The 14,078-nt window shown below is 38.4% G+C and overlaps 2 protein-coding genes across 2 annotated transcripts; both read left to right on the plus strand.

The window, feature by feature from the left end:
• Nucleotides 1-3,124: 3,124 nt before the first annotated feature.
• On the plus strand, nt 3,125-5,450 carry LOC110940203 (L-type lectin-domain containing receptor kinase V.9). Its single transcript, XM_022181755.2, has one exon. It carries the CDS (start codon nt 3,312-3,314, stop codon nt 5,307-5,309), a length of 1,998 nt encoding a protein of 665 aa, XP_022037447.1. The 5' UTR covers nt 3,125-3,311; the 3' UTR covers nt 5,310-5,450.
• A 1,723-nt stretch (nt 5,451-7,173) lies between these two features.
• On the plus strand, nt 7,174-8,247 carry LOC110942832. Its single transcript, XM_022184594.1, has 2 exons — nt 7,174-7,618; nt 7,691-8,247. The coding sequence occupies exons 1-2, from the start codon at nt 7,174-7,176 to the stop codon at nt 8,245-8,247; spliced, it is 1,002 nt and encodes a 333-aa protein (XP_022040286.1).
• Nucleotides 8,248-14,078: the final 5,831 nt, after the last annotated feature.

The following is a 14,078-nucleotide window of genomic DNA, read 5'->3' on the forward strand; positions in this document are numbered from 1 at the left end:
AGTCCCAAGTTTAAAAATAACCACTGTCAGCCCTAACTTTTAACATATTGGCCTTCAACAGACCCTTACTAACAGAACCCTAATGTCGTTAGTATCTGGTCGCCGGAAAAACGTTTTTTTGCCGGAAAACTCAATATTTTTGTCCCGAACCTCTTTGTAACCTTATTATGGACTTTTGGTAACCTTTTTCTAGTATAAGCCCCGATTATTAAAGTCGCCGGCAAACTCCTTTTTCGCTGGAAAACTTCTTTTTCGCCAGAAAACTCAACTTTTTGGCCGGAAAACTCAACTTTTTCGTCTCAAACCTCTTTGTAACCTTAGATCGAACCTTTAGAAACTTTTTTCTAGACAAAAACGGTTTTTCGGCGACCGGAGACTAACGACGTTAGGGCTCTGTTAGTCAGGGTCAATTGGTGGTCAATATGTTAATGATTGGGACTACGAGTGGTTATTTTTGAAGTTGGGATTGTTAGCGGCCAACGGCGAATAGCTGAGATTATTAAAATCCAATATTCCAATAATAAATAATTAGTGTTTATACAGTTGTCATAGTTTTTATTTAAAATTGGTTTTGTATTGAACAGTTATCTATAGTTTGATAATATAATCACTACCTTATCCATATGTTTTTAACTACTAAATGAAATGAGGTTTGTGGTTAAAATTTGGTTGTACCATACATGTTCATCATTTTCAAAATTACAAGGTCAAACCATGAACAATCTAATTTAGAAGTCAGCCGAAATCGTTCCTAACATATTTTTACCTGCATTTGAAAATTTGAAATGACTTATTTAATAAAACATTTTGAGCACTCCTGCCTTACAAATACCACTAGACCATTAGCATTTAGCCCGAACAAATATGGTTCAGTTAGTTATTATGTTATCGGACTAGATCGTCGGATTTCACGGCAAGCCCAGCCCAGAGTGATAGGCCCACAATATTGCTTTAAGGGTAAAGACATTTATTGTGGATTTTGGATGAGGAGAAAATATATTAAAATCGTTATATTTTGTTTTATTTAGTTTGTGATTTCTGACTACTTAAGTTCACGATATTTGACTCTTCAAACACACCCTTTTTGATCGAATAAAACAATATTTTTTTAGTAAATTTGTATAAAAAGTTATGATGAACTTAATTATTGAGAATCACTATTTGTTTTACAAGTTCATAAAACTATTCTCTATTTTTTAATAAAATTAATATTTTACATAATATACTAATAAAATCAGCTTTGCTGAAAACTTGAGACCCATATTACTCAAAATTGTTGAAAACTTGTAAGCGATGATGATAAGTTTGTATTACTCAAAATTGTTGAAAACTTATAAGCGATGATGATAAATTTGTTGTTCTTTGTTAAGTCTAAATCTTAAAATTTCATTACATGTCTTTGATTATGCATGTGTTTGAATGGCAATCCAAGTCCAATTTTGGACCTCGCCATATTGAAAATAGATATTACTCAAATCATATACAAAACATCAGACCATAAGTATGTATTTGAGACGTTTTCGGTCTAGCATTAGCTCAGGCTATCGCTTCCATCAATCTGGACATGGTTTTCAACGACCCTGGTTATAAAATATAATTACATAAATAATTTTTTTAAAGTGTAAAACAGGAATTAAATAGAAATTACATCGACATAGAAGATAAATGGGTAACAAGCAGCAATGTTACCACTTTTTGAAATGCAAAACTAAATTTTTTAGCTTTAATAAAAATTCTTTCTTTACACTTTAAACACTCAACTTTGATTATGACATGTTTAGCCATTTAGAACATCCACAATAGTCATTTTTTTGGTGTTTTTAAAGAGAGAGAGTGTGATATGAAGGAAAGAGGGTGTGAGGTGGAGGAGAGATAGTGTAGTGGTGTACGTGAGAAAAAATGGAGGGAAGAAAAGTATGTGAGTATGATGTAGGAAAGGGGAGAGATAAAGACAAATATTTGATGGGTATTTTGTTTGATGGGTATTTTGTTTGTGAGATGGCAAGATAGAGAAATTTATGTGCAGGTGCCATGTGGCATCTTAAAAATATCTCCTAAATATTGATTATTGTAGATGCTCTCATTGTTAATAAGGTATTTCTTATCCTTACACTTTATTATAATTACAATTTAGATCCTCAACTTTAGTTTTTTATGTCTTTCACTTACACTTTATGATAATTACTATTTAGATCCTTAATTTTAGCTTTTTCCCTTTACATATTATAGCAATTACTATTTAGACCCTAAACTTTTAGATTTTTTTTCTTTTTACTTATTTTTGGTCATTTCTTGTTAGTTTTTTTATGTGAACAATGTTTTCCTAAATTTCATACATACCATCATAAGTTATTTTAACTATGTTCCGAACCCGCCTGGGTATTCGTTTTCGCCGATACCGTAACGCACTGAACTGATAACTTTTTTGTGACTTTCGAATATACCATCGTAATGTCATTTTTTATTGTCACATAAAATGTCATGTCACGATTTGTCTATTTTTATCTACGTTTCGAACCCGCCGCGAAACGCGGGTAATAACCCACTAGTTACTATAATATCAAACAAATTAAACCACTTGGCTTGATTTAATGATTTTAAATAAGTTTTACTGTAACTTACTAAAAAAATAGCAAATGGTAACGTACACAAATTACTTTCTACAAACAACCATATTTTTGTTAGAGTTAAACGCGATTTTATTCTTTATGGTTTTGGTCATTTTGTCAGTTTAGTCCAGATGTTTGAAACATTACCATTTTAGTCCAAATAGTTTGAAGCATTACCGTTTTAGTCTACTGGGTTAACCCTGTCCATTTTTTCTGTCTGCTAGAAGGGTAATCCGATCATTTTATATGGTCGAATTACCCTTTTAGTTAACAGAATTACATATAAAATGACCGAAATGTCCTTTTAGTCAATAGAATAAAGGGATGGAGTTAACCCAGTAGACTAAAATGACAATGTTTGAAACTACTTGGATTAAAATGAAAATGTTTTAAACTATTAAACTAAATAGGTAAAATAGTCCAAACCAATGACATTTAATTTTTTTTTTTTTTTTATTATGTTATTCAGTTCAGGCGTTCAGCGATAAAATCAGATAAAAGATCCTTTCAAAAAATCAGATAAAAGATACATTGATTTCAGCAAACATGGGATTGGCTGCGCGGAGCATAGACGGGTCAAACTGAATGAATTCACTATTTCCGATCACCCGGTGATTTCTTTACCCAAATCACAATCAGTCAAACACTCAAACTCAATCATAATACCTAAATCAAGAGCCCAGTAATCTCAAATTTTCGACTATGATTCTTCCACTACTCCTTCTCCTCACCGGATCCTTCATTTCTGCCGACAACACCACCGGTTTCTCCTTCATCTTCACCGACTCAGAACTCGCCGGCGTACGAGAAATCCAACCCAACGGCCAACTCCTCCACACCAACCAGACTCAAATGTCCGGCGTTGGCCACACCTTCTATTCCCACTCCTTCCCCTTCACAAACACCACCTCCTTCTCCACCTCTTTCGTCTTCGCAATCATACCGGAAAACCCACGTTACACCTTTCACGGCATGACCTTCGCTATCACTCCCTCAAAAGCAGTCATTGACGCTTCCTCTGCCGAACATTTAGGCCTCTTTAACCGCACCAACGACGGCGACAATTCCAACCACGTTGTCGCTCTCGAATTCGACACTTTCAAAAACCTCGAACTCTCCGACATCGACAGCAACCACGTAGGTCTCGATATCAACTCTGTAGTATCCGTTTTCGCTACAACAGCTGGCTATTACAACGACCAAGATGGGGTTTTTAATAACCTAACTCTTGCAAGCTCACAACAAATTCGAGCTTGGGTTGATTACGACGGCGTTAATAAACTATTCAACGTCACACTTGCTCCGTTACATGTCGAAAAACCTAAAAAACCTCTTGCTTCTATACAAAAAGATTTATCTACATATCTATTAGATGAAATGTTTGTGGGTTTCACTTCTGCAACTGGGGTTCTTCTTCAACGGTTTTATGTTCAAGCTTGGAGCTTTCAGGTTAACGGTAAAGCTCAAGAATTTAACGTTTCCGATATTCCACCGTTACCGTTACCTCTCAAGAAAAATACAACAAAAAACAAACACCTGATGATTCTAGCAATTGGGTTATCTTTAGGTGGGTTACTTGTTATTTTCATATCTATAATTTTGGGGATTGTTTGGTATAGAAGAAGAAAACGTAAATTTGCAGAAGTTCTTGAAGTTTGGGAGGTGGAGTATGGACCCCACAGGTTTTGTTACAAAGAATTGTACAAAGCAACACAAGGGTTTAAAGAAAGTGAACTTTTGGGGAAAGGGGGTTTTGGTCAGGTTTATAAAGGGATTTTACCGGAGTTAGGTACTCCGGTGGCTGTGAAAAAGGTTTGGCATGAATCCGGTAGGGGAATGAAGGAATTCGTGGCCGAGATCGCGACAATTGGGCGGCTGCGCCACCCGAATTTGGTACGCCTTCTTGGGTATTGTCGACGAAAAGGGGAGTTGTTTTTGGTTTATGATTACATGCCCAATTTGAGCTTAGATAGCTTGTTGTTCAATTCGAATTCGGATTTGATTTTAACATGGAAACAAAGGGTTAAAATTATTATGGATGTAGCGGAAGCGTTGGCGTATTTGCATGAAGAATGGGTTGAAGTTATAATCCATAGAGACATCAAAGCAAGCAATGTGTTACTTGACGCGGATTTGAATGCAAAATTGGGCGATTTTGGACTCGCTCGGTTTAGCAACAATGGAAAGGAAGCAAAAACAACACATTTGGCTGGAACTTTAGGGTACATTGCACCTGAATTAGCTAGAAAAGGGAAAGCAACGACGGCGACAGATGTTTTCGCCTTTGGGGCGTTCTGTTTGGAGGTGGTGTGTGGGCGGCGGCCTGTGGAGCATCAAGGGCATGAAGAGGCGGTTATTTTGGTTGATTGGGTGTTGGATTGTTGGTTTAAGGATAAGTTATTGAATGCGGTTGACCCGAAGCTTAAAAACGAGTTGGATGATGCGGAAATGAGGTTGGTTTTTAAGATTGGATTGTTGTGCTCGCATAGTGTGCCCGCAGTGAGGCCGAGCATGTCACAAGTTTTGAAATTTCTCAAGAGAATTGAACCATTACCTGAAGATTTCGACGATGTGTTGCATATAAGGGAGGATTACTCCGGTCGTCTTGGTGATGCTTCAGCAAGTGCTTATTTTTCGCAGATACAGTATAATACGGTGTCGTCGCCGATCACCAGCTCCATTAGTTCATCCGGCCGTTAATGTGGTCAAATACCAATATGTGATGTATTGTTGAGGTAAGATGTTTTATTTTTTAAAGTGTACACAAGATGAATCGTTACTTGTAGATAGAACAAAAGGTTCAATTATGATGAAATTGGACTATTCTTTTATTTCTGATCACAACATACCTTATATTGAAAAGTGATTGTAAAGATTAAAACATGAGAAAGTTAGAGCATTCACATCCTAACCATCAAATTATGTGAGGAGGGGTTTTTATATTATAAAGGGTATAAAAAGTGGTTGTGTGTAGAGGAGAGAGAAAATGTTACTGTTCATCTGTATATTTGGGGGGACACTGTTCACCCGTTATAATTTTTTAATATATTTTGAAAGTGGTTGTGAGTGGAACTTAGAGAAAAATGTAATGATAATATTATTTAATTGAAAGGAGAGAGAAAAAGTATTTGTTTTTAGTGGAAATATATTGATATAGGAGTTGTTTTTTAGTGGAATGTATGTATAATTTGATGGATTGGATGTGAATGCTCTTACAAAATACTTATAATTTGGAAATAATTATGCGCTGGTGTTTGTGTTTGTTTATTTATGCTAAGGCCCGAGGGTGTGGGGCACCACCCCCGCCAGCTCACACTCTATAGCGCCCTCCCACCACACCCACGACTTTAACTAGGGGCGCCATGGCTTGGGCTCCATGGTGGTAACGAGCTTCAAACGCGTTGAACGAGGAGAATTGGTCAAATATGGCCGTTTGGCAACGTTCGAAAACAAAAAAAAAACTTTTATTTATTCAAATATGAATATAAACCTATTCCAAACTAAATAACACACCAATCACAACTAAAACACATACCAATCACAACTAAAAAAGGGGTAATCACGAAAATAGCCAAAATTTGGTCAATTTTTCAAAAATAGCCAGTTGACACCCCTTAAAATGCCGTTTCACGAATTCCAACCCGGCTCAAGACATAGGGTAAGAACTTTCTTCAAAGGCCAATCACATTTTGCCACGTATTAACTGTCAAACATCTCCCATCACCTTTTATCACCTTTCTCTCTCCTGTTTCTCTCTCCACTGTCATCTCCCATCATCTTTTGTCACCTTTGTAGTCTGTCACCTTTTGTCACCTTTGGCTATTTTCGTGAAACGGCATTTTAAGTTCTTACCCTATGTCTTCACCTTCCTTATCCTCCATGTCTCCATATCACTTCAAACTTCACCGAGCACCACCACCACCACCCTCACCTCCCACCACCGCCCTGCAACCTCCCACCACCCTCACCGAGCACCACCAACCTGCAACCAACCACCACCCTCACCAAGCACCACCACCCTCCACCCACCACAACTGTGTCAGTGAACGTGCACCTTTGTTCAGCCATATCAGAGGTGTTTCGAGTTCCTTCAACATATCAGAGGTTCCGACTCGCACTGTTCCGACTCGCAACCACTCGCAACTCAAACAACTCAACAAACTCCGCCGTATCTATACTAATCCGCCGCATCTATACTAATCCGGGTGGTGGTTGTGGTGGGTGGAGGGTGGTGGTGGTTTACGGTGGTGCTCAAGCCGAGCCGTTTCCGGCAAGTACTCAAGCCGTCACAGGTACTGTTCGAGACCCTATTCAAGCCGTTTCCGGCAAGTACTCAAGCCGTTTCCGGCAAGTACTCAAGCCGTCACAGTAACCTGAGGTGACCCAAGTCGTTTCAGAAGTTTGTCGGACACGTGGCAAAAGGTGAGTGGCTGATGAGGTAAGCTCTTAAGTTATGTCTTGAGCCGTGTCGGAATTCGTGTAAAGGCTTGGGGAGCCGTTTCAGTTGGCCAAAATTGAAAAAACGGCGTTGACTTGGCTATTTTCGTGATTTCCCCACTAAAAAATGTCTTCGAGCTCCTCATCCGACGGTGTTCTTGACGATACGGTTCTCGCAATTACGCAGGAGGCGATTAATTATTTACGACAAGAAGCCGAATCCTCTACATCGCGTACCAGACAACTGCCTCTTGAACGGGATTGGTTAGGTGCTCATGAACGTCTAGTGCAAGATTATTTTTGTGAAAATCCGTTGTACGATGATGGTCAGTTTAAGCGTAGGTTTCGTATGAGCGGACAATTATTCGCTAAGATTTCCAATGATCTTGCGGGCGAATTCCCTTTTTTCACGCAAAGGGTAAGTGCAAGTCGCAAAGTTGGTTTCTATGGACTACAAAAGTGTACAACAACAATTAGGCAACTAGCGTACGGCATAGCGAGTGATGCGTGGGATGAATATTTAAGGATGTCATCAAGAATGTGTCGTGAGTCTCTTGAAAATTTTTGTGAAGGTAATTTTTTACACTATTATTTATTATTTTTATTTATATCGTTATTCTTTTTTGTTAACACTAGTTTATTAGGTGTTATCTCTCTGTACGGGAGACGATATTTGAGGATGCCAACCGCAGCCGACGTTCCACTTCTATACGAGGCCCATCAGCGTATACACGGGTTTCCTGGGATGTTGGGTAGTCTTGATTGCACGCACTGGGAATGGGCGACATATCCAACCGCTTGGAAAGGTCAACATCATCGTGGCGACCACGATGGTCTTACCCTAATATTACAAGCGGTCGCTTCTCAAGATTTATGGATTTGGCATGCGTACTTTGGCATGGCTGGTGCGAACAATGACATTCAAGTTTTAATGTCCTTGAATCTTTTCGACGATGTCATAGACGGGGTTGCACCAGATACTTCATTCTATGCAAACGACGTGGAGTATAAGTATGGCTACTATCTCACAGACGGTATATATCCCGAGTGGGCGACGTTGGTAAAAACTCTTTCATGTCCAGATGACGAAAACAGATTGTATTTCAAGAAAAAACAAGAGTCAGCAAGAAAAGATATCGAGCGGGCTTTCGGTGTGTTAAAAAAGATGGTCTATCATCGCCCAGCCGTCGAGGATACTTGAAAAAAGTAAAATGAGAAACATCATGTATACGTGTATCATTTTGCATAACATGATATTGGAGGACTCGGGTAGAGCGTTTTGTGGAGAAAGCTATGATGAAAGTAACCAACCGACGAACCCAATACTAACATACGCTGAGAAAGAAGCTATCCGAGCGAAGATACGGGCTAGGCACACACACCATAACCTTCGAGCCGATCTGACCGAGCACCTTTGGTTTTATCGTGAAGGAGGAGTCAACGAAGACGACGACTTATAAATTATTAGTTATAAATTTTATTGTTATATTTTTTAATGACTTTGTAGTGTTTTTATTTTCTAGTTATTAAAATTGCCCATTAATTTAAAAAAATAAATATTTAAATAAATAAATAATTAGGTAATCATGACAGGGGCTCCATCCACACCCTGCAAATTAAAGGGGGGCATGATAAAGCCCCCGGGCTGACATGTTGCTGACGTGAATCCTACATGGCCTAATAAAGCCCCTAAGGGGCTCCAACCACACCCTTTGTGACAACCGGTGATTTACGGCTCTTAATTACATGATTAACATGTGATTAACGCGATAATAAATAGTGTTTACAGCGCAAATTAACTTAATTAGGCCTTTGAGTGCCTAGGAACGCCTATTTGGTTCTACAGTACGCGTATGACGGTCTGCGGAGAAACTGCTGAAAATTAAACAGTGACAAACTGAAACCGGAACAAAATACTGACAACGCCGGAAAATATTAAATTTTTATGATATATTTAGTTCGAAATTAAATTTTAACTACCGAAGCTGAAACCGGATCGAAAAATGGTCTCAAACGACGAAAATCACGCGACTTTACGTTATCAACAAACGAACGCACAAACGACATCTACCGGCACTATTTTACACGTTTTAAATCTAAAATTCTATTTTACCATGTTACAGTGAACTCGAGTCTTGGAAACGGGCTCGTAGGAGCTGACAAGCCATTTGAAACACGAGATGGGCTTGTGGGCCTTGGACCCAAGCCGAAAGCCCACATATATTAAAAAAAAAAAAACTGATTAAGTAACCACACAAGATCTTGAGAATCTTGAGAATCTTATCAAGATCTATATCAAGATCTATCAAGATCTGTACATTTTTAGGCTATAGGGTGTGGTCATGACCCTCATGACCATCATGACCCTCCATGTTAGTGCCATGTAACTCATCTTTAATCTACCATCCAAAACCACTACCCTAAGAGTATGGTCATGACCCAAACCATTAGCCCCTTATTTATCATCTTTGTCTAAACAAAAAGGAAATGATTTGTTGAAAAATGGAAAGGAGGACCATGGTTGCCATGGTTTAATCCATGCAAACCATGGTGGATCAATCAAGGGGGTGGTGTAGCCTTCCATTCATGTTCCTAGGTGGCAAATCGTGTCCCAACCATGATCCCCACACCCTATAGCCTTAGTTATTCTTAGAATCTCTACAAGATCTACAAAATCTCTATAAGATATTGTTGTCTCAAAAGTTCAAACCCTTGAGATCTTTGCAAGATCTCAACAAGATCCTTATAAAACCTATATCCTCTCCACAATAAACACTCAAACAAAACGTAGCACCTTATCTCTTCTGCCTTCCCTCCTTCTCGATTTCAACCTACAAACACAAGGAGCTTTATCTTTCAAAACACACATCTAAAAATAAGAAACTCACATTCACTCATCATTTTACTCAAACATACACACACCTACAAAACATATAATCACACCACAGACACCTTACCCCTTCCCCCTCTCCCACCCGTTTGCGGATCAGCCGACAACACCCCCCCTAAGCTTCATGTCTCACCATTTAACCCACCCTCACACCCCTCACACTTGCAGACCTGAAGCAAGGACAAAGGGAGAGCCGCCGCACACGGCGGCGGCGGCGTGGTTTATCGGCACGACGAGAGAGAGAAGCGGACGAGAGAGACGGCAGAGGCAGTTGACGGCGTCAGCGTCGCCGTTAGTGGCGGCGGTGGTGGGATCCTGGTCCATTTCGACGTCAACCGGCGGAATGATCACATCCGGCGACGACAACAGGGTTCGGCGGCGGTTCCCTTCCCGGTAAGCCCTGAGATTTATCTTCCTCCTTTCTCAGATTTTAACTCAGTTTGTTGGTTGTATATTTTTCCGGCGAAGGACGGTGTACGATGGTGATGATGAACGATGCTGGTGCGACACCATTGCCGGCAACGAAGGCAGTGATGGTGGTAGAAGGTCTGAGTTGGTTCGAGTTTATATTTTCTGATTTCGGGTTTGGTTCAGTCAACCACGGGTCAGCAGTTCGAGAGATGGTTCAGTTTTGTTTCAGTCAGTACTGGTCAAAGCTCTGTCAAATCTGGTCAAAGGCGGTCAACAGCGGCTTCGGTTCGAGTCTATGTTTGGTTCGGATTATAAGTCAGCGGGTCAACTCGGTCAGATCCGGGAGCGGCTCGGTTGACTCGGTCAACTCGACTCGGTCAACTTAGTCAATGCAAGTCAACCCGGTTGACTCGGTCAACCGGTCAACTCAGTCAACGTTTCGACGACTCGATGACAGTTTTGGTAATAGTTTAAGTTGTGATTTCGTTAAGTTATCTTTATAGTTTTCTTTATTATTTCCGTGAAAACGAGCTTGAACCATCTCGATTAAAAATTAGTTACATTTTGGTAAATTCGACAAGAGTTTGATATATATTGTTTGCTTGGTGAAAGTTATTGACTTTTGATAAAAATAGCGACAACTTGTGTTGTCGGGGCGTCCAAAAACAGAGGAAACTCTGCCCGTTTTTCGAGAAAATCCGTAAAATAAGACGCGTGTTATTATAAAACAACTTTCGGATCAAATGATATTTTAGAAAGACAAATACAAGTGTATAATTACTTTCGACAACACTTCATAATTTACGAAAACGACGATTCAGAAAGTATTTACAACAATAAATATAGTATTTATATTTATTCTAAACCTTGAAATTTCGACAATTCTTTTATAAAAATAAATATAGTTGGTATATTTATTTCGAATAACAAACCGTACGACTTCTTTTATAAAATAAATATAACTTATATATTTATTTCGGATGTCAAACAACACGGAGAACCTTTTACTAAAACAAATAATAGTATATATTTGAAATATTAAACGACATGCATTCGTTTTATAAAAATAAATATAGCTTATATATTTATTTTAAATATCGGACAACACGTATTCTTTTATAAAAATAGATATAGCGTATCTATTTATTTCAAACACAATAGCACGACGATTCTTTTATAAAACAAATGTAACTTTTATAATTATTTCGCACGCCGAAACGGCATATACATATATTTTGGCAAATATATGCAAAACATAATATATGTAATACAAGTTTATCAAATATTACTTTCATACGAATATTTCTTTATACACAAACGACCTCACGGGTCGACAAGCGATCTTAACAATATATTTATATATTCTGATATAAATATTTATTTATTCTAAATATCTCGAGAATCAAGTCTTTTCAAGACTCATTAGTGATTATCGACGATAAACGATACTTATCAAAAATGACCTAATCGTTTCCATTTACTTAACAACTTACCGTTGAATCGTTCGGTTAACGATTCGGTAGAGCTCGATGACACGTAGTTTAGTTACTGCGTTTATTTAGAAACTTATAAGATATTCCGTGTTAGGAATACTGTAGAATGCACGCTAGCGAGTCTCGTCTTGGAAACGACATCACGAAGTCGTAATTAGCTAGCTTTGCACAAGGCAATACAGGTGAGTTCATAACCCCACCTTTTTACGGTTTTACATTTTTATAAATGTTTTCGGGGTGTAACAGATTGGTATCAGAGCTATAGGTTACAACGAATTAGGTTTCTGTAGAGATACCTAGTCTCTAACCTCACTTTACTCTGGGACTTAGACTATTAAGACTTTAAATATGTATAGAACGCCCAGTACTCGAATATGGTCTCCAACCGTTGCCGAAAACAAAAGGTCAGAATTTTGATTTTAAACATACGCTAAAGTTGTGTTTTACACACGGTACACAAAACAGTTGCATACAGTAAGCAAAAACTTGAGAGTTTTAATAACATGCATTTAGGACTTTTGGAAACTTATGTTGAAGTTCATAAAAGGTCATCACGTAGGAACCGCGAATATTAACTCGGGCACACACTATTATCCATATTGTCTATGATATTTTAACTTCCCGAGCAGGCAGCCTACGCATAACAAAACGCTAGTGCACGAGAATACATGAAACTCAAATTTTACGTCAACGGATGTCGGAGTACATCACATTCTACGCGGAACGAAACGCTAGTGCACAGGTATACGTGAAACTTAAGCTATACATCAACGGAAGTTGAAGTACGTCACATACGACTTTCGAGGCAAGGTCTTTAAGAAGACACGATAGAGCGCTTCGGCGACGATACTAATCCTGTCAACAGGAGAACTATCAATCAGGAAGCGGCGGTTTGGCACGCGGTCCTGCAATCACACGAATCACGCCAAGGAGAAGACGTATGTCTCCGCATACCCCTATCTCATTAACGATGGATACGCTATGTTCGACATTCCATGGTAATGTCACCTAACAACCGGTCATCACATGAAACCCCAGGTAAAGTCCTTAAATTTCTTTTATAGAAATCCCGACTTTTGCATCTAGTGAGTAGATTTTCACATCTCTACTCCTCTTAATGGTCATTGTATCACGATCATTTCTTTCATTATAGCGAATAGTCGTTTGCTTCATTTCTTGAAAATTCGTATGTTACACATGCATCGTTTGTTACGCATGCGGTTTCGTTTCGAATAAGTGCTTCATCAAGGTTCAAGTATTATTTCACTAAATCTAATTATTGATTTGTGATTCGAATGACCCGCATTATTGTAAGCGTTGGCTCCTTTGTTATCAAGTCAACACATTTTCTTGAAATTTCTTTCTTTTCAAGATACATACATGGTTTTTCGTTGTGACCATGCCAAAAGTTTTCTCATCGATACATGTATTTATTGTCGGCTTGCGCCAAAACCAAGTTCAATTGTTTGAACTTGTTCATTACACATATTCAATTCAAGACACCATATGATGTATTGAAAACATCATACTCAAATTCGTTTTAACAAGCGTTTCATTTGTTCCGAGTCATAGTAGACTTGTTTGATCTACGACTCCATTAAATCATTTGTTGATTTCGACACCTTGTGGTGGTGTTTTCACTAATTTGAAGCTTGTGCAAATCTCGTTTACACATCTCATGCACGAATTTAAATATCTATTAATTGATTTGCTTTAAATCCGCTTTGATTATCATATTAAAGCATCGTGTGTTAAGACAGTGGTACACAAATTTATTTCCATATTCCGGTGTACCTATTAACGGTTCTTTCATTATCGAACCAATGTTTTATGATATTCATTGCTTTCTCATCTTTATTTCTTTGATGTTCCATTTTCAATTGAAAATCCTATGATGTTTGTTTGAAACAAGCGTTCAGATTTATTTCGTTGAACGTTCATTTGGTTTCAAAACACAGGTGATACTTGTTCGATCACCGCTATATTGAAATTGTTTCATTCTCTATGACACCTTGTGGCGTTGGTATAACTTGCAGCTTGTGCTGATCACGATCGAGCGTTTCGTGCAAACTATTACATTTGAGATTGATGATTCTAAATTCATCTAGTGGATGTTATTACTTCTAGAACTCATTTACATATTGTGAAAGAGCATACAGAATTCAATTGGTCGAAGTTCCTGTTCTTTGTTGAACCCCTGTTAACTTAGTCACACTAGTGACTGTATCTATACATCTT

This window comes from Helianthus annuus, chromosome 1 (assembly GCF_002127325.2).
Source record: "Helianthus annuus cultivar XRQ/B chromosome 1, HanXRQr2.0-SUNRISE, whole genome shotgun sequence".
In the NCBI taxonomy this organism is placed as follows: domain Eukaryota; kingdom Viridiplantae; phylum Streptophyta; class Magnoliopsida; order Asterales; family Asteraceae; genus Helianthus; species Helianthus annuus.